The 25,899-nt window shown below is 38.6% G+C and overlaps 2 protein-coding genes across 2 annotated transcripts in view; one reads left to right on the top strand and one right to left on the bottom strand.

The window, feature by feature from the left end:
* LOC107756724 (serine/threonine-protein phosphatase 2A regulatory subunit B'' subunit beta-like) overlaps window positions 1–3,903 on the top strand; it is a 29,305-nt gene extending 25,402 nt beyond the window's left edge. The window contains exons 5-6 of the mRNA XM_016573936.1: window positions 2,374–2,479; window positions 3,709–3,903. Coding sequence (XP_016429422.1) covers window positions 2,374–2,479; window positions 3,709–3,903 — 301 coding nt within the window. The remainder of the gene's footprint in view (window positions 1–2,373; window positions 2,480–3,708) is intronic.
* Window positions 3,904–4,067: 164 nt separating this feature from the next.
* On the bottom strand, window positions 4,068–25,721 carry LOC107756725 (cohesin subunit SA-2-like). Its single transcript, XM_016573937.1, has 31 exons — window positions 25,642–25,721; window positions 24,550–24,612; window positions 24,302–24,386; window positions 23,992–24,156; window positions 23,808–23,904; window positions 23,566–23,642; window positions 23,405–23,476; window positions 22,627–22,831; window positions 22,030–22,181; window positions 21,312–21,385; window positions 21,099–21,222; window positions 20,829–20,924; window positions 19,782–19,861; window positions 19,539–19,646; window positions 19,291–19,408; window positions 19,042–19,159; window positions 14,946–15,049; window positions 14,652–14,744; window positions 14,482–14,568; window positions 13,332–13,532; window positions 13,072–13,148; window positions 12,558–12,645; window positions 12,393–12,473; window positions 11,260–11,352; window positions 10,275–10,452; window positions 8,247–8,386; window positions 6,594–6,695; window positions 4,784–4,938; window positions 4,335–4,463; window positions 4,143–4,237; window positions 4,068–4,075 (listed from the first exon to the last, which is right to left on the bottom strand). The coding sequence occupies exons 2-31, from the start codon at window positions 24,588–24,590 to the stop codon at window positions 4,068–4,070; spliced, it is 3,243 nt and encodes a 1,080-aa protein (XP_016429423.1). The 5' UTR covers window positions 24,591–24,612; window positions 25,642–25,721.
* Between the last annotated feature and the right edge of the window lie 178 nt (window positions 25,722–25,899).

A 25,899-nucleotide genomic window follows, 5' to 3' on the forward strand; every position in this document is an offset into this window, starting at 1 on the left:
GGAAGCGGCGTGCCTCACGCGGGCAGGGCTTATATGCTCCGAGAACAGACACTACACTAGTGATACAAAACACACAGGTCTGTTAAGAGCAATAATTTTAATATAGACAAATTATTATTAGGCTGGGCTACTGTACATTCTTTAATGGCTGCCGTATTCGCAAGTATTTTCCAAGCAAATTGAGTGCACATTTTTATCATGTGTAAAATTACTGATTAACATGGCGGATAAAAGCAGATATTTCTGATTTTGGGACTCATTTTTTATCTGATATTTACTTCGTTCGGTAACAGGAAAAAATGTCTCTTGACGTGGAAAAAAAAAATAAACAGAAGGCGACGACGGTTATAATATCAATAAGCGCAAATGTTTCCTCCACAGTCCAAACTCTCAGACATTTATTTCTTTTTTACATTGAACGTAGCGTAGCTGTTTATTTAGCTTGGGTTAATCTCATCAGCGTCAGTGAGCCAATAAGCCTGCAGCACTAGCCTGTGTGTTCGACTAGAAGAGGTGCGGCGCAGATCGATCATCCGCGAGAGCGATTCGAAAGCGCACGGAGCAGTCTGCTCTCTTTAGCTCTCGTGGTACTGTAATACACCGATCAGTCTGCACTTTATGGAAAAGTCAGCAGGCCATATGTATGCAGAGAGTGAGACTGGCTGAAACTGATGCACAAGCTAAAAACTGGACTTGGCCTTAAAATCACCCCTTTGTTCTTAGAAGCTTAATACCTTTAACATTTCCACACGTCTTGTACCAACGTATTAGCCTCTGCAAGTGGATAGACTAAAATTATTTGCCTTTTCTCTGTAATCTAATCCAGAGCCTCTTTGCACACAAATGGATTTAACATTGCTGTTTTTTCTTCTCCTGTAAGCCGTGTCAGTTATTATATGCTGACTTTGATGTTATATTGGTGTGTGTGAATCATTTATATACCTTCTTTTGTACTTCCAGTTGTGTATTTTTCTAGTAATTGAAACGCTTTTTGTATATTAGGCATGGATTTGCACCATTAACTAAAGCCTCAAATAACCTGAACCGGCTGTGTGTGTGTGTGTGTGTGTGTGTGTGTGTATGTGTGTATATATATATATATATATACACTCTGATATTATTTTGGTGCACCATAGGGCTGGGCGTTATGACGTTACCGTGAAATAAAGTGTCTATCGTTAGAGATTTTGCTATATCTTGTATTCCGCGGTATGCAAATTAGGGCTGCACGATATTGGAAAAAACTCGCATTGCGATATTTTATTTTTCTGCGATTATACACTGAACAAAATTATAAACGCAACACTTTTGTTTTTCACAGCTGTGAGGTGGATGGATTATCTCGGCAAAGGAGAAGTGCTCACTAACACAGATTTTGTAGACAAAGCGTAGACAGACTTTGGGGGCCATTCACGTGTCGCGCCTAAAACGCATGGGAAAATGCCAGTCGTGCCGCTTTCTCCTTTCCAAAGCGCTCGGGAGCTTGCGCTTTCGTGGCGTCTGCTGTTGCTAAGCAACGCACATCGCGATAACGATGCTGAAACAATATATCATGCAGCCTTAATGCAAATATATCTGCGTAACACAGTACTGCTTAAACTTTATACACATTTGAGTGCTAAGGAAACATGCATGAATGAGAAAATAAAGAGTGGGGACGTACTTGGTAGAGTTAAGTGCAATAAGCAGTGAAAAAGAACTCAATGCGGTGCTCGCGCTGACTGACACACAGCCGAAGCGCATGCACTGAAAGCCCCTCTCTCGACAGCATGCAATCGCGAAAACAGATCTCTTTCGTGTTTTATTGTGCTTGAATGGTCAAATACGCACACAGTAATGTCATAATGCCCGTCGTGTGGAGTATTCAAGTAAACACAGTCGGTTATATGTTAAATATATGTAAAACAGTTGGGTGAAAACCGGATGCGTTTCAGTATATGGATCCGTGCAGTCGGTCTTAAAGGGACAGCAGCCTTATTTACCTGCTGCTGTCTGTCATTATTAATGTTCATCATGTTTGATGATACAGTGAAGACTGCAGGGTTTTATTTATACACTTTATTCAATTTCTGTAATATTTCTTACTACATGTTAAATAAACCTAGCCTACTGTAGCTGAATAAATTAAAAGTTTATTTCATATTTATTTGTTCTGTTGTGCTTGTAATTTGCTGCTTTTTCTTAATTTTAATAACAACAATAAAATAAAAATACCTATATCAAGGTACATATCGTTATCGTGAAATAAAATTTCTCATACCGTGAAATAAGATTTTGGTCATATCGCTCACCCCTAATGCACCATAACTCTGGACAGTTTACAGATCAGCATTGTCTTGTTGAATTACTTCAATGAACCTGATGTTCAACAAGGTGCTTTTTCTGCCAACAGGTAGTCCAAAGGATATTTTATAATGTAAACCGCTCATGGACTGGAAAAATAACATGCTCAGAACTCAGGAGAAGTAGTTTTCTACAGGTAAATATGTTAGGAGTCTATATCTAGGACTGCAGTGGACATTTGTCAATTAATTTTCATGCTAATTGATAAATGTAATTGTAACTAATGTAAACAGTAGGGCTGGGTATCGTTCAAACATTTTCGATATCGATAACGATACCTTGACTTCGATACCGGTTCCTGAACAATACTTTTTTCGATACCAATTTTATGAAATCAATTTTAACAACATTGCATTATCTAAATAGAGGATCATTTTTTAAACAAAAACGCACCAGTGTAAATGTAGCCTTATATCTAAGAGGGCTGGGACGCATTCACACTACAGCCTCACGTGTGCACCGTAAACCGTAAATAAAAGCATGTATGCTCCGTATACAGTATTTTGATATACTGCTAGTTTTTGGAACCCAGCCCATATTAATATTATTTTAGATTAAAGCCCCGTTCACACCAAGAATGATAACTATAAAGATAACGATAAAGATATAGTTCTAAAAATCGAGCTCGAGAATTTAAAGCGGCAGACGAGCGTGCACTTAGAATAAACAGACGATATCGTTCGCTGGTGTGGACTCTAATACCGTTATCTTTATAGTTATCGTTCTTGGTGTGATCGGGCCTTAATTGCTGATTTAGTATTAGTGCCCGAACGATATATGTTTTTGGGGGCCGATACCGATATTAGGGAGTAAAAATACACCGATATCGATATATCGGCCGATATTCTTTGTGTATATTATAGTACAGTACCAGTCAAAAGTTTGGACACTTTCCCATTCGTGTGTCCAAACTTTTGACTGGTACTATATATAGAATACAGTATATACATAAACAGAATACAGTATATACATAAACAGAATATATATATATATATACATAAACACATTTTTTACAGTGATCACTCAAATGTGGTGATCAAACACTTATAATGGTGACAGAGATATATGTAAGGGCATTTAACAATTTAACAATAAACTTGCGATGAGTGCGATGCACAAAGTAACGGGGTGTTAGTTATATCTGCGACAGGCTCATATCGGCCGATAAAATCTTATCAAACCGATATATCGGTCGGGCTCTATTTAGTATTATTATTTTTGTTATTGTAGACTTAACATGATTTTCTTGAAAATTAAGTTGTTTTGGAATTTATCATGCTGATTTTTCTAAAATCAGGCTGGCCTATCTACAATTTAGGTGACTAAGTTTTTCTGTGGTGTAATGGTGAAAATGTTTCCCAACAGAATGTGGCACTACTGGAAGAAGAGGAAGAGATTAACCAGTTGACAGAGTTCTTCTCCTATGAACATTTCTATGTCATCTACTGTAAATTCTGGGAGCTGGACACAGATCACGACTTGTACATAGACCAGAGAGACCTGATGCTACATAATGATCAAGGTACCAGTCCACCCGCTGCGCCCTTAAAGGTCCCCTGAAATGCTTAGAAACACGCAGCGTTACTCTGTGTTGACGTCATTTTAACTGAAACAGGAAGACAGGGCGGGACATATCAAGTAGCCCCACCCCTTTTTAAAATAGCCAATAGCGTTCGTTTATATCACAGCTTGGGCTAGACCCGTTGAGCTCCGTAAAGCCGAATTCAAAAAGCTCCGATACATTTTGCGGTCTGCGCCGACTCGTGCATGTGATCCGCTCCGTGCTATCGTGTCTGTGCCCATCAGAGACGCTCTGTAGTAAATCAGCGGCATCCAGCTCTCCTCTCTGTTGTTGATGACCTGCTCACCAGCAAATTTCTGCAAATAACTGTAGCTGGGGAAGAGACGACCGGTTTAGAAAAAGAGATTAAGATCCAAAACTGCAAGATGTCAAATGCACAGAATTCATTTATTTTTTAGCTTGAACTTACATAGTCTTCTTGTCCGGTTTGAGCAGTTTGCTGGAGAATTCGCTGAGGATGGTGAGGTATGAGATGTATGGTGGAGAGTGTTTCTCAGACTGCTGAACGAACCCTTTGAAAACAAACTCAATGCCATCCCTGCACAGAGAAACCCACTTCTTTATTCACACTAGTAAGAGGACACTTCCTTTTAAGACCTGAATATTTCTTCTCCTGTCCCTCTATATTTGAATCCTAATATAAGACCAGAACTACAGCTGGCAAAATTTCTCAGCCTTGAAATAACCAAAGATAGGACTCTTATGTACTGGCTAAATGAAGCCATGCAGTGCAGCATCTTGATAAAACTATTTTTATTTGAGGACGAACATAGCAATCAGTCTGTTCTAGCTGTGTCACTATGCCAGACATCAGACGTGACCTCGCTGACACGGAGTCAGCCGGGTGGACTGTGGTACCTGTGGATCATGGCCAGGGACTCGCGGGATTTGATCTGGTCCCATCCAAAGGTGAGTGAGAAGCGTCTGGCCAGCTCCTTGATGCTGCTGTAGGTCTGAACCCTGGAGCTGCAGGTGTTTCCTCTGTCCTGCTCCTGTTTCAGCCTCAGATACAGCTGAACACAGAAAAATTGTATGTCCCGGTTACATTATTGTTTTCACAAGTAATCTTTAATCATGGAGCAGCTTACACTTTGCTATTGCTATTGATAGTGTAGTATTCTAATTAGATTAACATGCCATGTTTAACATGGATACACTATGGTAATAAGTCCAAATTTACAGTGTACTAGATATCAAAGTTTTAATATATACAATGTACACATTTTAGATAGAAATTTAGATAATATATATGAACACTGCCATTCAAAAGTTTTGAGGTCAGTAGGATTTTGTTTTTAACTATTAAAGAATAACGGAAATTAATACTGGAGTAATGGCTGCTAACAACTCATCTTTACCATAACAGGAATCAAATAAATTGTACTTTTTATATATTAAAATAGATAATATAATAAATAGAAAGAGGTATTTTAAATTATAATAATATTTATTAATATTACTGTTTTTATTGTGTTTTTGATCAAATAAATGCAAATGCAGCCTCAATGAGCCTTAGAGACTACTTTCAAAAACAACAGTAATGTACATGTTTTTTTTTTTATATTATATATTTTTTAAATATTGTGTTTATGTATTTATAAAATGTTTATATATATATATTTATTTGATCCCCTGCTGATTTTGTAAGTTTGCCAACTTACAAAGAAATGAAGGGTCTGTAATTTTTATGGTAGGTTTATTTTAACGTATAGAGAGAGAATACCAACCAAAAAACACAGAAAAAACACATTATATAAAGGTTAGAAATTGATTTGCATTTCAATGAGTGAAATAAGTATTTGATCCCCAAGCAAAACATGACTTAGTACTTGGTACAGAAACCCTTGCTGGCAAGCACAGAGGTAAGAGTTTTTTTTGTAGCTGGTCACCAGGTTTGCACACATCTCAAGAGGGATTTTGATACACTAGTCTTTACAGATCCTCTCTAAATCCTTAAGGTTTCTTGGCTGTCGTTCCATGACCTATCATGGAGGTTCTTGTCCAAGATTTTACAATACATGGCCCCATCCATTTGCCCCTCAATGTGGTGAAGTCGTCCTGTACCCTTAGCAACAGCCCCAAAGCATAATGTTTCCACCTCCGTGCTTGACTGTAGGAATGGTGTTCTTGGAGTCATAGTCAAATTAATGAACATTTCAGTTGTATTGCTGTCTATGGGAGGGTCAGACAGCTCACAGATTCCATCAAAAATATCTTAATTTGTGTTCCGAAGATGAACGAAGGTCTTACGGGTTTGAAACAACATGAGGATGAGTAAATAATGACGGAATTTGTATTTTTGGGTGAACTATCCCTTTAAGATCATTAACAAGCTCCTCCCGTGTAGTTCGGGGCTGATCCCTCACCTTTCTAATCTAATGATCTGTGTATGTGTGTGTGAGCACTGCTTCCATTTTCCATTTCCTTCCTCAGCACATGATCTACCATTAAGCTATTCAAGGAGTGGAAGAGCTGCTAGAACATTCCACACTGAGCATGATGGGATGGTGGGAGGTTGGATTCATTGTGTCTCTGAGGTGTCGACAGCTGCAGGGGCCCATCAGAGAGCAGAGAGCACAGGGGCCTGGGACAACCGGCTGAGCAGATGTGCCACGCAGAGGCACGTCACATGAGAGAGAGCACTGGTGAAGGACTGCAGCCTCCATACCTGCTGAAGGCATTGCACCAGTGTGCGTGCGCTTTCCATCTTGTCCATCTGCCGTGTCCTGTTCAGGGTCTCTTTGATGATGTCGCCGAAGTCATTGTAGTACTGCAGGGGAGATATGACAGCAGTGAGCGATACAGGCTGTGAAGAACGCTCAATGTGGCTCCATGTCTGCCATATGGCTTCACGCCTAGGAATGTAAGCCTGTGGCATACTGAAAGCACATTACCCATAAGTCTGTCTGGCCAACAGGATAAGACTCTGGAAAGTGTAGCCTATTAGTCATGAGAGGTTTAAGATTTTTTTTTTAACTTCTAATATGGTGACGATTATGCTCAAACATGCCAAAATACCACACATATATCATGCAATGTATCATACTCCACTTCATGACTTCATTATTAGAGGAATATTCAGGGTCAAAAACAATTTGTGATGTTAATTATCACATATAATTATTTATACTAGTCCCTCAAAAGAAAAAGTGACAGTAATGCACTTCTGGACATCTATGGAAAAACAAGTGGCATCACTTTTAAAGCAATTAGATGAATTCTTCTTTAAAAGAACTGAGCTATATAAAGAGTTAACATGTGTACTTGTCCAAATTATCCTGCTGAGGATCACCTCTGATTTTAGGGTTTAAGTTCAATATACATTACCATTCATAACTTTGGGGTGGGTAAGATTTTTAAATGCTTGTAAAAGAAGTCTCTTATGCCCACTAAGGCTGCATTTATTTTTATCAAAAATACAGTAAAAACACTAATGCTGCTGGTGTTTTTTTTTTTTTCCAAAACATGTCTCTGTTACTGAAAACTCATACACTGAGTGGCTTTGAGACTTCTGCCAGTTAATCCAGTCTGGTGCAGTTTATTAAACTCAATCATGAACCCAGCCACTGACTCACCAATTTCCAAACAACAACCTTCATTTATTACCATCTATTTGCTTTAATACATATACGAAGTGGTCTAGTTTAATACGAAGTGGTCAAGAAATGTGCCAATGTCGTACAGTTCAGAGAAGTGACCACTTGTTACCGGGAGGAAGCTGTTCAAATGAGAGGTTTGCGGCGTTTGCCGTCTTTACATCATTTGCCTCAACTTTGAAAGCTGTCGTTCAAAATGATGGCATTCAGAGTGAGCGTGTGTGAGTAGTTTTCTCTTCGAAGGCCTCATCAGAAAGAATGTTGCTAAGAGAATGTTGGCGGCTCTGTGCTGGCCGAGTCAAGTGGGCATTCCAAACATGTCAGCATGTCAAACACACACACAAATACACAAACACACACTGCACTGTAACTCCCACTTATCGTAAATTCCAAGCTGAGCTCCAGTTATGAAAAGAGGAGCCAAATGAACAGACCACCTCCTTCTAATACTTATATTAATCCTAATACGCTAAATAGATTTTTTATATACTACTATATATAGAGAGTAATATATATTAAATTATTAATTGTTGTTTTGAAATTTAAAAAATACATTTGCTGTGAACATGTGGAATGCATGTTGTGGTGCTACTGCACCAAATTACAGTGCTTATCTGTAGAACTTGTATATTGAGGAACAAAGTACAGATTAAATATAAAATGACTTCTGAAACAGATCAGAGTGAGAGAGGCAGGAAACTTGATTGATGAGTGAAGTGTCATACCTTCACATACTGCTTGAAAACCTCAGCAGCCATGCTCATCTCTAGTACACTGTGCACTATCAGCTTGCAGTATGCCGCCAGAAGATTTCTCCGCCGGTGCAAGTCTTCCAGCCGTCCGTCTCCAGACTCACTCTCACTGACTGCGCAGACAGACACAGAGAGAGGGGTTGAGATTCAATAAGAGACCGGTATAATTATGATACTCAAATCTTATAAATGAAATGCTTTCCTGGGGTGAGCTAAAGTTAACAACATTTTCTGCTCTGGAAACAGAATGTGTCTGTCGTCGTCCTGCCTGGTCCTGAAGCCATCACTTAATAGAGAGGTTTCATAACAGCATTAGTGACGTGAAGAAAATCCAATAACTAAATTGCTTTTTATTACATGTTACCAGCAAAAGCTTATATTGCATTTTTCCAAGAGGTAAGGAATTTGCGCCAGCACGAATCGACGACTCTCTGAAATATTTATAGAATTGATACGATTTGCTTCAGTCACACTTGATTTCTAATCAAATACCCCAAAATCTGATGTTATCTCATATGCTGCTTGTGTTTGTCTTAAAGCAACACAAAGGCCAAAAACTAGTTTAGGAGAGCTAATATTGATTTTTTTTTCAGCACATGTAGTCATTTTGTATATGCTTACCAAAGCTTCTTGTTTTTCGAGTGGGCTTCGAAATATAATTCCACAGGGCTCTGTGTTGATCTAATTACCTGTTCATTTACAAGTGCAACTTCAGTAAGATCTCACCTAATAATATCTTAAGGGATAATTATCATAATGCATTATCTGTTAGACTTACACTCCTTGATTCAATGGCACCTTTGATAGGTCAGTGAGAAGGTGGGGGTGCAATTAGATTAACTAACCACAAATACTGTTCTGCTACAGTGCTTTTCACTAACAGAAGGGGAATTAAACTGATTGCGTTTCTTTATGTGATTATTTTGTGCCTAACATAGGCAGGTGTAGAGGCAGACTGCCATCTGCTGGTGAAAATGAGACTATTCTTATATTATTTAATATAATATATTGAAATATATACACCTTTTCTTGCCATAAAAATGGGCGCGGCCATTTGTAAATTCTATGGGTCTAGCTTCCGGTCTCATCCGCGTCCAGCTATTTTTAGCTGTAAAGAACCGCTCCTTTTGCTGCTTGATATTGAAAATTGGTGTGTCTTACCATATTATTTTGATGTATTGTCTTAATTATGAACACACTTGTTTGTAGTGCAAACAGTCTTACCGTTTACTGCACGTTGTTATTCTTCTCTTATTTCCCTATAGTGGCTAATGAACTGGAAGTCTCACCCATAGGCTTACTTCCGCGTTGACTCAAGAGCATCATATATAGAATGAGACAACCTCTGTCTCTCAGGGAAACTGCGTCTTGTCACAAAAGCATCAAGAGCCATTGTGGCTTTGTTCCTCATGTTTTCGTCTCTGTGGTTTAATTGGGCCCAGGGGAGGGGGAGCTCACACCCACACATAAAAAGTTTGTCCCGGGCCCCCTGAATTTTAGTGGCAAAATTTTCTGACACCCTTAGGTATTTCAAATAACCTTGTAATGATAAATTTTCCACGAAAAAAGACGAAGATGAAATAAAAATTGCATCAGATGTTTTCTTTAGTAGACGGATTGATTTGAACTGTGAATTGCTCATAAAGTTATCAGCCAATTGGGAAGCACTTTCACCATTTCATCAACTCGCCACAGCCACTTTTTACTCACATTTGGCACATAGTGAGTGTTAATTCTGGGCCCACCCTGAAAACCATCCTGTGTGCACATCCCATGTTAAGTGCGTCATCAAGTTCCAACATTCCAGCATTTTTTCAAAGAAATCTCAGTTAAACCTCAAGAACATGCAAAACAAAAATAATAATAATAATAATTTGATCTAAAAGACAACAACTGCCCAAACACTTTTAACTAATGCTGGATCTGTTGAGGCCGCCCACAGCAGAGCACAGGCCAAACAAGGACCCTTAAGATTTACTGTAAATGAAAAGAAAAGAGAACCTTTACTATTGTGGGTGTCCTGCTCAGGGCTGGTGAAGACATGCTCCACGATGAAGGAAAGAAGAGCTTTCTGGAGCTTGGGATCAGGGGTGTACAGCAATGGAGTGCCTGCAGACGAATCCCACATCTGAAGCTGGTAATTATGAGCTATGAGAACATCACTCAGACACATGAAGGCCTTTGTGAAAAACAACATAAAACAGACAGTTGCCTGATCAAAAGATTTGATATAAAGGAGACAATATAACACAAGAAATTCTTACGTAAAATACATTATAATCTTAATCAATCTAATTGATTATCTTTCTATCTTTCTTCAAAAGAATGTATCAATGTACTAAATTATTGTGGATTTCAAAAAAACGTATACTGTTGTGTTTCCAATATATCACAAAAATGTTAGTGTAATTAATTATATAAGAAATACTGAAATAAACAATTAATCAAGCACTCATGGCTGAAGACGCTAAAAAAAAAAAACAGAAAGATGCAAAGCAACAGCTAAAAGATTCAAATGATTAAAATTCAGTGCTTTACTCATCTGCTACGGTAATCTAATGTCTGTGAATTATTTCCAGGCTGATTTGTCATTCATTTGATTGATTTATTGACATAATTGATGCAAATAAATTAACCGCTCTAAAAATATATGGAATCAATTCACTAAGAACATAGACAATTCAAAAATAAACAGAGATAGTCCGGAACTTTCATTTGTTTTAGTTACAATTAGTGTGTTTCTGCTGTCACCGTGCCCTGGCATGGAGCGAGGATTCATTAAATCACAACGCAGGTGCCAAGGGCACTCCACAAGAAAATTCAAAACAAACAGGATTCAAACAAAGCCAGCGCATCGGCCCACTGGCACACATGCTACAGCTTAACGTACAGACAATACGCTCTGATGTGTTTGGAATAATCCCCTTTGAAGAAAGGGCTGAATCAAGTGGTATGCTGTGAACAGAGAGAGAGACGTGATGCTCACTTGCTCTCGTACAAGCTGCTCAGCGTGTGAGAGACAGCGGTGACATTTCTCACAGAAGGCACGTAGCTGGTTTCTCTGCTGGAGGGCGGACTCCTAAAACCACACACAAACACTCACATAAATAACAATGACAATTCTTTTCTTACACAGCTTTTGATTTATAATACACTTGTAGTTGTTAGTATTTTGCTCATTTTATATGACCATATACAAAGCTTTGACATTTGGGGGAAAAGTCATATGAGTTTTGAGTGACAGGAATGAAGAGAGTATAATTATGACTACAGCAGGGCTCCAACTGTTGTAGACTGATGAAAGCGTTATTGTGAGCAGTGCCGCCAGTCTCTTTTGTAAAATATTCTTTCATAATTATGTGCAAGTGGAGCTCTGGGCTGGACGTGCCGGATCGGTTCCTCCATCCCACGTAGTCGCAATGTCAATTCAGCTAAATGACTCTTTTGAATCGGACATACATCCCAATTTTATGCTGAACACGTCTTTTTTTCCCCCTCACCTCGGGTCGCCATTGACATTAGAATTGCAGATTGAGCCGAGTTGCCGCCTGGGCCAAAAATTGCCGCCTGCGCTGTCAGTTATTGATGACAAGGCCAGAGGAGAAAGCGGCCATTTCTGAGCGAATCTTACCTACAGCAGTCTTAATGGCCGCCAATATTTCACCACATAAAGGTTAGCGGTGGGGAGATATGATTACCCCGTGCACTGCATGGAAACACCGGCCTAATAAGAAGCCCAGCGGTGAAACGTCCACACGAGAGCACAACCATTACACCCCCTACAATCCATCACTAGCACTTACTTTTCCTAAAGTCTCACGATCAGTCGCTTTCTATCACTAATTAAAATCCGCTGGACATAACCCTAGAGCCTCTGTGTTGATATTTGAAATGCAATGTGGCAGGTTTAAAGGACACGGCTCTTTGTGATGGATCATACAGCAACTCTGTAGACAGAGAGTCTTGCATGCCTAAAAATGCTTGTTTAATTAATCACCCAAGGGAAAACTCTGGCCTTACGCCTGTGCTTGTAGATATTACCATTCTAAGCATGATCTCAGCCGTTTATGACAGCAGTCACAATTCGGTCAGAGTGAAAGAGAAAGGTAGATGGCTCACCCTGGAGGTCACACCTTCTCCAAAGGTGTTGAGCTTCCAAAGGATGCAGTTACACATGAAGCGCAGAGCCTCAACTGTCACCTACAAGAAATACAGATTAGAGAGGCAAACCCTGTTGAAGGAAAAAAAAGAGTAGAGGGTTCGGTGCAAGGTTAAAAATGCTACCTCCATGGGAAGACCACCATGTTTTATCTCTACGTCCAGGAGTCTGGTCCCCAGCTCATACAGGCTCCATTTAGACAGTTCCTGAGCACTAAACAGATAATAATACACTTGAATGGCATCAGACAAAATGACACAGAATGACACATTAAGACATAAACCGGTTTTTTTTGTTTGTTTGTTTTGTACAGATGCTAACTGAACAAGTAGTTGTTAATGGTGTAATTAAAAGCATCTGTATCACTATCTTGGTAACATTTCCAGAATGTTCATATAACCAAAGAAAAATGTTCTTAAAGCATATAAAATAATTACTTTTTGAATGTTTGCAGAACTTTCAGAAATAATATTTTCACAACCTAATGCGAAAGTTAGGAAAACATTCTTAAAACATAGCTTTGTTAGCAGGGATGTAACACACAGATTGATAATTAAGTGGGTCAACATGGTCAAAGAAATGCGCTTTACACAAATGTTGCAGTGTGTATGTGGATAGAATAAACTAGAAACTGCTTACATGTTGAACGCATTAAGTTTCTTCAGTGTGGACAGAATTTCCAAAGTGCTGTCCTCGTTTGCAGTGAAACAACCATCCTGTACATGAAAGGAAGAACATTTAATTAGACTCCATTCTGCTGTGTAAGATACAGTCATAAATCTGTCATGAATCAACTTATTCTTTATTGATGTCAAGATCCATTTAAAATGCATGTATGTATCAGGTACAAGCTTGTAAAAGAACATCTAGAGTTTTTAGTGGTCAATTACTGTACTCACACTCTGTGATTCTCCAAACCGTGTGCCCAGTGTGTCTGTCCAGCGCTGGATGAGCCGGTCAAAGCTGGGCTGGGCCATAGAGTGCCAGGGCGAATCCTGAGCACAGAGGCTCTGGTAGGAATGAGCAGCCGTCTCCAGCAGCCCAGCATCTGTGTGTCTGTCCACCGCAGCCTCCAACTCAGCCAGCAATGCCTGCACACACTAAACCAAAACACAAATAGATTACAACCAGGCGAGAAGTGCTCTAGAAAACTGTACCAAATAATATATAGACTACCGTTTAAAAGTTTGGGGTCAGTACATTTTTTTCTTTTTTTTTTAAGTAATTAATTTTTATGACTTTTATTCTGCAAGGTCACATTAAATTATCAAATGTGACAGTAAAGACATTTATAATGTTATAATGGTAAAGGATTTTTATTTAAAATACATGTTGTACTTTGGAAATTTGTATTCATCAAAGAATCCTGAAAAATGTATCAGTTTCCACGACAATATTAAGCGGCACAACTGTTTTCAACATTGATAATAATAAGAAATGTTTCTTGAGCACCAAATTATATTAAATGATTACTAAAGGATCATGTGACACTGAAGACTGGAGTAATGGCTGCTGAAAATATATTAAAACAGAAAACAGTTTAAACTGTATTCATTTTGTAAGGAAATACAATCTTGGTGAGAATAAGAATGTGAGAATCTTCTTTCAAAAATTAAAAAAAATCTTACTGACCCCAAAGTTTTGGATATGTGTGTGTGTGTGTGTGTGTGTGTGTGTGTATTGGTATATATGGTTTATGAGGACACAAATGTGTATAATGACATGGGTACTACAACTTAAACATGGTTTATGAGGAAACTTCCTGTGTCCCCGTAAAACAAAAGGCTTAAAAAACATACAAAATGGTGTTTTATGAAATTCAAAAATTGCCAGTATTTTTCTGTAAGGGGTAGTTTTAGGTCTAGGGTTGGTGAAGGGCGATAGAAAATACAGTTTGTACAGTATAAAATTATGCCTACGCCTATGCAATTATGCCTATGGAGAGTCCCCGCAAACCACAAATGCATGTATGTGTGTGTGTGTGTGTGTGTGTGTGTGTAAATTATACAATGAAGTCATTAGTGCATCATATGACACACAAACACTCACCTGTGAGTTTTCATGATCACAGGTGTCCGTCTGGAAATACTGAGGTATTTTTAGAAAGGAGGTCAGTTTTTCAGCATCCTCTGAGTACTAGAGGATGAGATTAGACATCAAGTTAATTTATGAAGAAGCAGTTATGGTAAAAATGAACAGTGCACTGATTTTTCTTTTACCTTAGATAACAGTTCAGGCAGCACTTTAATGAAGTGTTCAGTGAGTTTTGTGCAGTCATCAATTTGTAACTTTTTCTCTTTAGTATTTATCACCTAAATAACAAACATAGATATGTAACTAGCAACAAGTAACAGTACCACAATGTGATGTAAAAAAATACTTAAAGTCAATCTGTAAAAAAGTGAACGGCTAGAGTGAAAACATATAAAAGTGAAATATATCTGACAGCCCTGCTAGATCAGAGCGCCATCTAATGAAAGTATCTAAATGAAAGATGCAACAGGAAGGCTCACTTTTTTGCCTGCGCCTCTCCCTGACAAAGGCGGACCCTCTGCAGCCTGCTTCACTGACGCCAGCAGGAGCTCAATCACAAAGGCCTCCTCAGCACTGCTCAGAGCTGCAGTTAATACACAGAACAAAACGATGCCAGTTTGTTCTCTCACAGTGGACTTTAAACCAGAGGAGATCATGCTGGATGGAAATCAATCATCAATCGAAAGTATCATTACTATTTCTAGTAATCCTTAAAACATTAAATTCAATTCATGTTTATTTGTATAGCACTTTTCACGATACACATCGTTGCAAAGCAGCTTCAATGAAAATTAAAGTTTCTACATTATAATTAGGAGTAGCCTACTTTTATCAATGGTAAGCAATCTTCCCTCTAAGCTGCGCAGAAGAAATAATACACCACGCACAGGACAGACGCAAAAATGAGTTGGGAAAGCCATTTGACCGAATTCTAGTAAATGCAAAATAACTGCAATGCTCGGGCAAACCGCTATAGAGTTGGGGTCGCTATAGAACCGGTGAATGTAGGTTTCATAGAAAGAGAATGATGTGCGCCAAATCAGTCGCTGTAGAAATCGAATACTTTAATGGTTGCGGACGAAATAGCTCAACACGAGATACATCGCGATCGCAGTGACATGTGAAATAAAACCTCATCGTGTTTTTCTTTAAAACGGCTTGATTAAGTGAGAATTTTTTCAAATTATATTATATTATATTATTATAAAGAATTGAACTGTTCTGCATGAGATTTTTTTAATTATTTTTTTGTTTCTTGGTAAGTAACACACTGTAAAAATGTTTTCTTAGATAACCTAAAATATGCATAATTTAGTTACATCAACGGTCAAATCAAATATAAATAGCACATTAAAGTTAAAAGTTACACACTTTTTAGTGTGCGCTGTACAGGTCTCAGCAGACATCTGTTAGAGAAAAAAAAGGAGGAGGATATTAAAAACAAAGTTTATCCGTTTTTACCGAGGCGATTTAAGGTAAGTTGTAAACACCACATCTGCGCTTGTGTGTACATCTTCCGGCGCCGGTGTCATGAGAAATAGAGTCCCCCCTCGAAATCGGGTCCGCTTAGGACCCCAAGTGATCCCATTGGTTCAACGAACTTTTATTGTGCATTACTTTTAGCGCCTGATTACAATTCCTGCAAAATCGCACTTTGATTTATGTCGTTTGAACTTCGTTATAATGACCATTAATGTCTTTTAAATGACATGTCACCGGCATTTTTCAAATTAACAACGGTTGTTTCTGGCAGCGCAAAGAATTGTGGGTTATCTGTAGCAGCGAAGGATACACCTCATGCATCCTCCGAATTCCTGTGAAAGAAGGTCACATCTGAAGGTCGCATTCGGATTGTCCTACTTGCTTTTCTGAAATGAGACAGCCTCGACGACGTATGCAGCCTTCGAATGCGACCTCCGGAGGGCGCAGCCTTCTAAATGAGACACAGCATATGTGTGCACGTGCCTGAAAAGCTGTATCAGCAGTGAGGCGCTGGTCACACTGAATGGCACAGACTGTAGGCCCTACGGACAATTTAAATTGAGCAGTATTTATAATGTTACAAAAGATTTCTATTTCAGATAAATAGTGTTCATATCGATATCGGAATTATATCGTATCGACCGAAATTAAGAAATATATCGTGATATCAATTTTGGCCATATCGTCCAGCCCTAGGATCAACTAAACGCTGGAGTTTCAAAAGTATATGAAATATTTAAAGTTCGCGGCATAGAATCTTTAAAATACGTCCAAGAGTTTTACACACCGGTCTGTTATATTGTGGCGACCTTTCCACGCCCCGAAACGTGACGCTGAACGAAACGATCTGTGATTGGTTGTTTGACATGTCGGTCAAACGGCCTCATGGGTGGGCCTTGGCCAAGGATCAACTAAACGCTGGATTTTCAAAAGTGTGTGAAAAATGTAAAGTTCGCGGCCGGCATAGAATAAAATACGTCCAAGAGTTTTACACACCGGTCTGTTATATTGTGGCGACCTTTCCACGCCCCGAAACGTGACGCTGAACGAAACGATCTGTGATTGGTTGTTTGACATGTCGGTCAAACGGCCTCATGGGTGGGCCTTGGCCAGTGAAAGCTGCCATGGATTCCAGGGCCCGGTTGCATGAAAGTCCTTAAGTAATTTGACTTGGGGTATCCCTGAGGGGGAAAAAATCCCTGAGGTAAGGGATTTCTTTAGGAGCGTTGCAACAATCGTCTTAACTGTCACCCTTACCTAAGTGTTTATACTAAGCGTTTCACGGTAACGTTAGTTTCTGGCAACATACGGCAATTGGCGCCGCGGTTACTATAGTTACTACATCTCACAATAAACAGATATATCTATGACAATAAACAGAACATAATGAAATACAAACCTAACCAACTAAAACACAGACAAACATCTGTGCTGCTTTGTGTACAGTCGTTACCGAGGAAACCGCTTTGTTTCTGCAGTGAAAGCACTTCCTGGTGACCAATGACGGAAAATTTACCAAATGGGAAAACTGACCCATGTTTTGAGGCACAAACACGCAGAGTTGTAAATGTGAACAGGTGGATTGACAAGATAATGCATTATAAAAATCTAAACAATTAAGACTAATTATATTTATATTGTTATTTGTAATAATTGATTAACAATAATTGTTTCAATTGATATCATAATTGATACAACTCGTCCATTTACTTAAAAAGTTATGTAAAACTTTTTGTTTTGTGAAAACCTGTAAGTCATGCTTTTTACAGTCATTTTACAGTTTAATATGGTACCATGGTCATTGTCCTACTGCGCTCATATGATATTTTATTTGTGCAGGTCTTAAAAAATTTCTTAAGTCTTACATTTGAGTTTAAAAATCCTGCAGATACTGAGTTTAAGATGACTTAAGGGAGCTCTTTTGGTCCCTTAAATTTATTAAGGTGAAACGGTTAATAAGGACTTTGTAGCAACACTTAAGGGAACACTTAAATAATTAAGGGGAATACTTAATGGCAGCCTTAAGGTTCCTTAAGTTGACCCTTAGGGTTTTTTCTTGCAACCCAAGTTTCACTAAGGGCTCCCTTAACCTTATAACTTTAAAAAATTTCTTAAGTCTTACATTTGAGTTTAAAAATCCTGCAGATACTGAGTTTAAGATGACTTAAGGGAGCTCTTTTGGTCCCTTAAATTTATTAAGGTGAAACGGTTAATAAGGACTTTGTAGCAACACTTAAGGGAACACTTAAATAATTAAGGTGAATACTTAATGGAAGCCTTAAGGTTCCTTAAGTTGACCCTTAGGGGTTTTTCTTGCAACCCAAGTTTCACTAAGGGCTCCCTTAACCTTATAACTAAGGGATTTCTTAGCATAAGGGCTTTCATGCAACCGGGCCCAGACCTTCAGCCGTCAGTCTGAAGGTCTGGCTACGCGAGACTAATGTCAAGGTGATGTCCATATGGTAGAAATGTACAATTCTAGACTAATAATAATCATGCAGTTAGTTAATGACATGTATTCAAACAGAAATGGAGAACATGATTAACAGCAATGATCATGTAGTGATTAAGATTATAGTAATGTAAGGAAAATTTTTTAGTTTTGTATGTTGGTTTAGGGTTGGCACCCATATTGGCGTCCATGAAACATATTAGTCAAAACTACAGGGTGTTATTTGAATATTTTAACTTATTGTAGTTTTATATACAGTGCCTTGCGAAAGTATTCATACCCCTTAATTTTGTTATGTTGCTGCCTTATGATAAACTTCTTTAAATTACTTTTTTTCCACATCAATCTACACTCCATACACCATACTGACAAAGCAAAAACAGAATTGTCACAACTGGTGTATGGAGTGTAGATTGTTGTGGAAAAAAAACTAATTTAAAGCAGTTTAACATAAGGCAGCAACAAAACAAAATGTGAAAAAATGAAGGGGTATGAATACATTCGCAAGGCACTGTATAATTGTAAATATGTTAAAGGATGAAAATCTCTGCTAAGATGTAATAAATGCTACTGATAATGCAGAACTGCAATGAAGAAGCATACTGCAGTGTGTACTGTAGTGTGTACTCAAGTGTACTAGCCTTGATCCTGACAGGATGTGTGAGGTAAGAGCAGTGAGGTAAGACCGTTCCAGTCCTTCAGCAGAGCTCCTGCACTGTCCCACAGACTATCCACAAGGTACAGCATATGCTGGTGCAGCTATGACAGAAGGTTAGAACCAAAAATGCAGGATAGCACAAGCACCAGATCTCAGAACACAAGTAGCCTAATACCCCAATATCTTATTTTTAAGCATAGAACACACAAGCGCACACTTGGAGGTAACATACCTCGCTCTCAGTGTGGAAGTGGATAAGGGCTCGGACTCTGGCTAAGACTAACTCTCTGTCTCTCTCCTGTTCAGAGGCTCCGTCTCTGGGCCTTGATAATTCAGGGTTACTGAGCAGCCTAAGAGCAGAGAAATTACACCATGTTAGCAAACCAATTAAAGTAAGTATTACTTACAGCTATCATTTACATATACGTACACGTTGGACACAAATGGGATGGGTTTTGTAGAATGACAATGAACACAGACCTATTGTAGAGGAATTCACCCGCAGTGGTAGCAAGAGGTCTGTGGGAGCAGTACACAAATTGGAAGATGTTTTTGTGCTCATCAGGACTCAGAACATCCTCACAGGATCTGACACAAAAGGGGACAATTCCAGCAATTACACGAGGAACGGTCCAGAATATGCTTCACAGAGGCGAAGTCAAAGCATGGGTGATCAAACTCTATGAGAAATAGTCAGCATGAGGAGCAAGGGGAGATACTTACTGAGAGATGACCATGAGCAATCTCATGGCCTGTATGGCCACTTCATGGTCTTTATCCAGAGTCATGGAGATCATCCTCTCCTTCAACAGAAACAGCATTCAATCACTAATGAAAACACTTTAACTACCTGCTATGAGAGCAATCTTATCCCGAAAACCTACAACAGGACTTGAGTTAAAGACCCACGATGCACTTAAACAGCTCTTTAAATCACGGTTGTGCTAATGTGCTTGCTGCTGTTAGTGAGGGTGGGGTCCTGTGGGAAGTTATCAGGCCAGTGAGCCCAAGGCAAAACCTGAGGGGCTTTCCAGCCTGTCAATCAGCAATCATGCACTCCTGCTGTCCCACTGCAGCTTTACTGGACCTTAACTTAAAAACTGCCAAAGAAGCTTACGGACTGCGTCCATTTGAGAAGTTTGGGCAAAACAGCAAGACAAACTTACAGCCAGTAAACAACTCTCCACAAAGAGGTTTATTTTTCTACAGCAGTTACTCTCAGGTACAGTTTGAGCTTAAAACTGTGTCCGGGTATGTGATAGACAGTAGTCGCGATAAAGTCATGAAAATATGAGATTTTATTCTAAACACCTGTGATGGCAACAAGTGGAACTTTTGTAAGTTGCTTGGTTTCTGTAGCAACATGTTAAGTAGCTTCATCCACATTGAAGTATCTTTGAGCCATTCAGCTGTGTTGCACACAACTGTATATCATACATCAAATATGTTCTAATTTGATGTGACTGTGGCATGGTTTACAGCATTTTTGTGTAGAGTTCACAGACAAATTTTTCCAGAAACTTGTGTTGTGCCTGGTAAGAGACATGAGATGTATCCCAGTTTATGCATCCGTTTTGAGATATAAATAGTGTGAATAGTGTGTTCACAATGAAGACAAAAGTGCACTTCAAATACATGGATAATGCACTTAACTGACCGAAAAAATGAAGTGTGTAATTCTGAAAACTTTGCGCACTCAACAGTCAACATAGTGTATAGTGCGTCATTTCGGACACAACTATAGGGTGAGAATGTGGAAGCAGTTGTTACCTTAAACCGTATCGTGAAAAGGTCCGTTTTGGAACAACTTTGATCCTGATAAAGTCCCTGTAGACCCAGCACACATTTCAGACGCACATCAGGTTGCTGTAGAATATTAAAAAAATAAAACATGCAGTCAAATATCAACTCAACAACTATATTAAAAAAATAAAACACGCAGTCAAACATCAACTCAACTCATCAACAACTGACATGGGTAAACATCTAAACATTTAAAAAGAAATTGTTCTTTAAACATTAGGCTACTGGCGCACCTACCTTGTCATGCATCATCCATCCCACGTACTTCAGATAGCTGTCGTTCAGAAACACTGAACTATACAGCTTCATCCACATCGTCAGTTCCTCCATACAGATGGCCCTGATTTCAGGAATCACGTCTCTGGAAGTCACCACAGTGATGATGGTACATAGTTGTTGTTTTTTCCTCAAGGAAGTGAGGACTATAAGTCTGGTTGAAATAAAGATCACCTGTATCTCTTCAGGAAGACTCCTTTGAAAATGGCATCCATCATGTTCTCAATTTCAAATTTCCTTTCCTGTATCTGAGGAATGAAAGTAATTCATTCAGTTTGATTATTCACATGATCCTTGCCTTGTTTTCTGTATTTCACTGACCTAACTGTTTCCTGTACATCAACACTACCATTCAAAAGTTTTGGGGTCAGTAATACTTTTTTTTCAGCAAGGATGAATTAAATTGATCAAAAGTGAGAGTAAAGACCTTTATAAAGATTTCTATTTTAAATAAAGGATGTTCTTTTGAACTTTCTGTTCATCAAAGAAACCTGAAAAAAAGTATCATGGTTTCCATAAAAAAGTTTAAGCAACAAAATGGTTTTCAATAATGATAATAATAGGAAATGTTTCTTGAGCACCGAATCAGCATTCTAGAATGATTTGACAGTGAAGACTGGAATAATGGCTGCTAAAGATTTAGCTCAGATATTTGCTTTGGTAGACATTTGTATGTCTGTTTGAAATGTGCATGTCACTTACACCAGTGAGTGTTAGAGTATCATATTTACAATGTGATTTAGACCATGTATTATATTTCTGTAGTTATGTTTACTTGCCAAAGCCAATTTTTACTCACACTTAGGACTTGGCAATTGTCAGTTTTAGACCCGGACTACAGTCCAGAATGAAATGTTGAACTCTGTAACCACACATGCGGTCACAGTCTAACCTCACTGATCTTTCTCTGGATCCTGTCCAGCCTCGGAGACGCCCGTTTGCTAGCCATCTTGGCCAGCTCGACCTCGTACAGCCGCTGACTGTTATCGACACTGACACTGAGGTTGAGAGCCACATTCACCAAAGCGCTGAGCAGCTTCACTGCTGCAGAGACACACACACAACAAAACATCAGCTTTCGGGACGTGTGTGTTTGGTTCAGGTCAAGAGGATTTAAAGGGGTCATATGATGCGATTTCAATTTTTCCTTTCTCTTTGGAGTGTTACAAGCTCTTGGGTTGCCGCTCCTTCGTCGGATCCGCCGGCCGCGTCGTTCTCGACCCCGCCGCCTCTGCTCACTCTAGCCCGGCCTCAGCTCACGCTAAGCCGGGGCTTCCGCTCACGCTAGGCCGCTGTGTGCTTCGTTGTGAAAGCGAAACTACTTTGTTTGGTCTTCCAAATTGAGGAGAAACAATAATGTACAGTATGTGGAAAAGAATGTGTTTTTTTACTTTAAACCGCATAAACACATTTCATTACACCAAATACACAAAATAATGTTCTTTTTAGCAGCATCATATGACCCCTTTAAGGTTCAGGGGGAACTTACCTGCTAGCGTACAGGTGTGCCTGAAAGCACGAACTCTGGAATCGGAGAGCTCTGTCAGCAGTGAAATGAGTGTGTTCAAGAGGTAGCCGTCAAAGATTACACAGTTCTGACACTGGGCCACTAGCACCGATACGAACTCACAGAAGTGTGAACGAAACCTCTTCCAGTACAGGCCGGACATGATGAGGGGATACTCGCCACTGTCCTAAGGAGGATGGAGAGAGGATCAAGATGGAAAAATAGTTTTGATTTTAAATTGTGTCATACACTACCGTTCAAAGGTTTGGGTCAGTAATATTTTTTTAAAGAAATGAAGAAATGAAAAGAAATGAAATACTTTTATTTAGCAAGGACACATTAAATTGTTCAAAAGTGACAGTAAAGACATTTGCAGTGTTACAATAGATTTCTATTTCAAATAAATGCTGTTCTTTTGAACTTTCTATTCATTCAAAGAATCCAGAAAAATCTATCATGGTTTTGACAAAAATATTAAGCAGTATAATGGTTTTCAACACCGATAATAATAACAAATATTTATAATGTTCAAATCAGCATATTAGAATGATTTCTGAAGGATCATGTGACACTGCATCACAGGAAAAAATGACATTTTAAAATACTTAACAATAAAAATCAGTTTAAATTGTAATAATATTTTATTTTAATCCCAGACGAGATCTTAAATTAAGTTTCAAAATCAATTGTCAAATGAGGCAACCAAGGCCAACATGATCATACTAATCAGCTAAATTACGTGATGTGTCCTGAACCGTACCATGTCAAGAGGCCATGTGACAGTTAAAATCCATGGAAATGCAAGGAACTTCTTGTATTGTAAACCTGTATCCTGTGATTAAAAAAAAAAACACACACACAAATCAGTAAGAGCAAGGAACATGGGAAAGCAGTCAATGATCAGCACGCTGGATGTCTAACCTCATCCAGATCCTCCACCATTTTACTCATGACATCAGTACCCTTTTTGCTCTGAAACATCTCTGCTGTAACCATCCCTACAAAAGCACAAACAGCATTCACATCCTGAATGACAATATATGTTAGACACAAGCCACAAAACAAAAACAACAAACCACTGAAAATTAACTACTTATATTAGTCAATACTGTTGTGAAATGACATTCTATTATGAAAGAGAGCACAGACATTTCAAAACTTGCCTTTGCATCCTGAACACTGGATAAAGAAGCTGATGAGATCGAGCAGTGCTGTGTCTCTGTCGCCAGTATATGCGTCAATCCAGTCATCCACCACAGCCTTTCACAAAACAAACCAAACATCCATAATAAAGATTTGTTTAAATCTATATGACCTAAAAAGAAGGGCTGATCATGCTGGACGTACCTGCATGGCACTCCTGCCCATGCTGACCACTTCAAACAACGTGACGGCTTCCACATCTCCATTTTTGAGCTGTTCGTTCTCTGCTCTGCCCAGGCTGCCATTACTGCTCTTTGAATGCTTTCGTTTGGCATTCTCAGAGCATTCCCTGGCTTTCCTCTTTCCTCTCTGCACATGACAAAATATACTTCTAAATTAGAAATGTTCTTACAGTAAATCTCAAAACGAAGTCTGTTGTACTGCTATAAAAGTCTATGAGATGTAACGTATTGTTAGGGTTTTAAAAAAACATTGTGGTTTTAGCAGATCTTACCACAGTCTTCTGTCTGTTTTCATTTCTCTCACTTGTGACGTGATGCACCGATGCACAGGAAGAGACGTCAACTACTGAGTTCTCTCTGAAAACAGGATGCACAGGCAGTTGTTTATCTGTACACATAGAACATCTTCAATAATAAAATTTAATTAAATTGGGATATTTAAATAAGGCTGCATTAAATCTAAAACTGTATTGAGTCTGTTTTATAATGAAAATGCAGAGGTAATTTGCAGGTGTCTCACTTTTGCACCGATCTGGACAGTAAATTTGGCTCTGCTATCATCTCCTCTCAGATCATAGTTGGACTAGGAACAAAAGAAAAACAATTTAGAAATGTTAATGATAATTCAATTGAGTATCATGTAAGTGCTTCAATGTTCCTATATCATTGACAATAATATTTGTAACACACCAATTATCAAATATATGTACAAACATGTTATATGCAATCTGCAATAAAATGTAACACTATGCATCTAAAAAGATAACATACCTTTGCATTTTATTTATCCAGTTCACTCTAAATCGAACAAAGAAGTTCTAAAATATTGGCCTTGGTATCCTTATTTTCCATGATATAATGTGTTTTTACTATGCAGCCTAACCCAGTGGTTCTCAACCTTTTGACTCCCATTGTCTATACAAGACAATATTTAAAAGCAATATTTCCTTAGGTACTGCTATAATGTTGTACTGCTTGTTTTTATATATTTTATATTCACAGAAACTATCAATAGATTTAAACATTTAAGAGCTCTTGTTGCAGTGGCTTTCCGTGATTAAATAATTTACCTCAGTAAATGCAAACTAGCAAAATGTTTGTTAAAATATATATATATATATATAAAACATTTCGCTTCCACTTTAACTGAATAAGTCACGTCTCGTAATGTACAGTTTTAAGGTACAGTTTGGATGCAGACTTGAAAAACTCGAGAAACACATACACAAAAACATAAGGTGACAAGTGACCCAATCTTGGATGCCATTGGCTGAGGTGCACGTCAACGAACCAAACCCAAAAACCTGATTGGCTAGTTTGAGTGTCAATCAGAATTCTTCCATTTCTCTGTTACTGTGCCATATTGAAACAAAAGCCTCATATGAGAACCTGCAGCTTCATTCATCTGAATGTGTGAGCGGCTCGAAACGTTAACAAATCTGTCAGGTTTAGAACAAGGCTCGCATGCCAATGAGTTTATTATTAAACTAATAAGCACAGAAAGGACAATCGGGATATAGCTGACTTCTCGGCTTTATTATAGACTTGCTGTTATCTATATGTATATCAAGATAACTATGCAAAAACGCGAGCGCAGCTTAATGAATCTTACCAGTGACAGTAATCTTGATCGGAGGATTAATGTAAACTGCACGTATAGATTTGGCTACTCCCAGTTCAACATAGCCGCGTGCACGTCAACGAGCGCGCGCTGTACGTCTGACGTAAGCTCATGGGAGGTATATTACATAACTTGAGCAAATCAGTTTACCATAATACTGCTACTACGAATAATAAGCTTAATTTATACAGCATTTTTCATAAATACTGCTTAAATAAAGTCTATATGTAAGTGAAAATATAAAACTAT

Source organism: Sinocyclocheilus rhinocerous, unplaced genomic scaffold (assembly GCF_001515625.1).
Source record: "Sinocyclocheilus rhinocerous isolate Xijiao unplaced genomic scaffold, SAMN03320098_v1.1 scaffold382, whole genome shotgun sequence".
In the NCBI taxonomy this organism is placed as follows: domain Eukaryota; kingdom Metazoa; phylum Chordata; class Actinopteri; order Cypriniformes; family Cyprinidae; genus Sinocyclocheilus; species Sinocyclocheilus rhinocerous.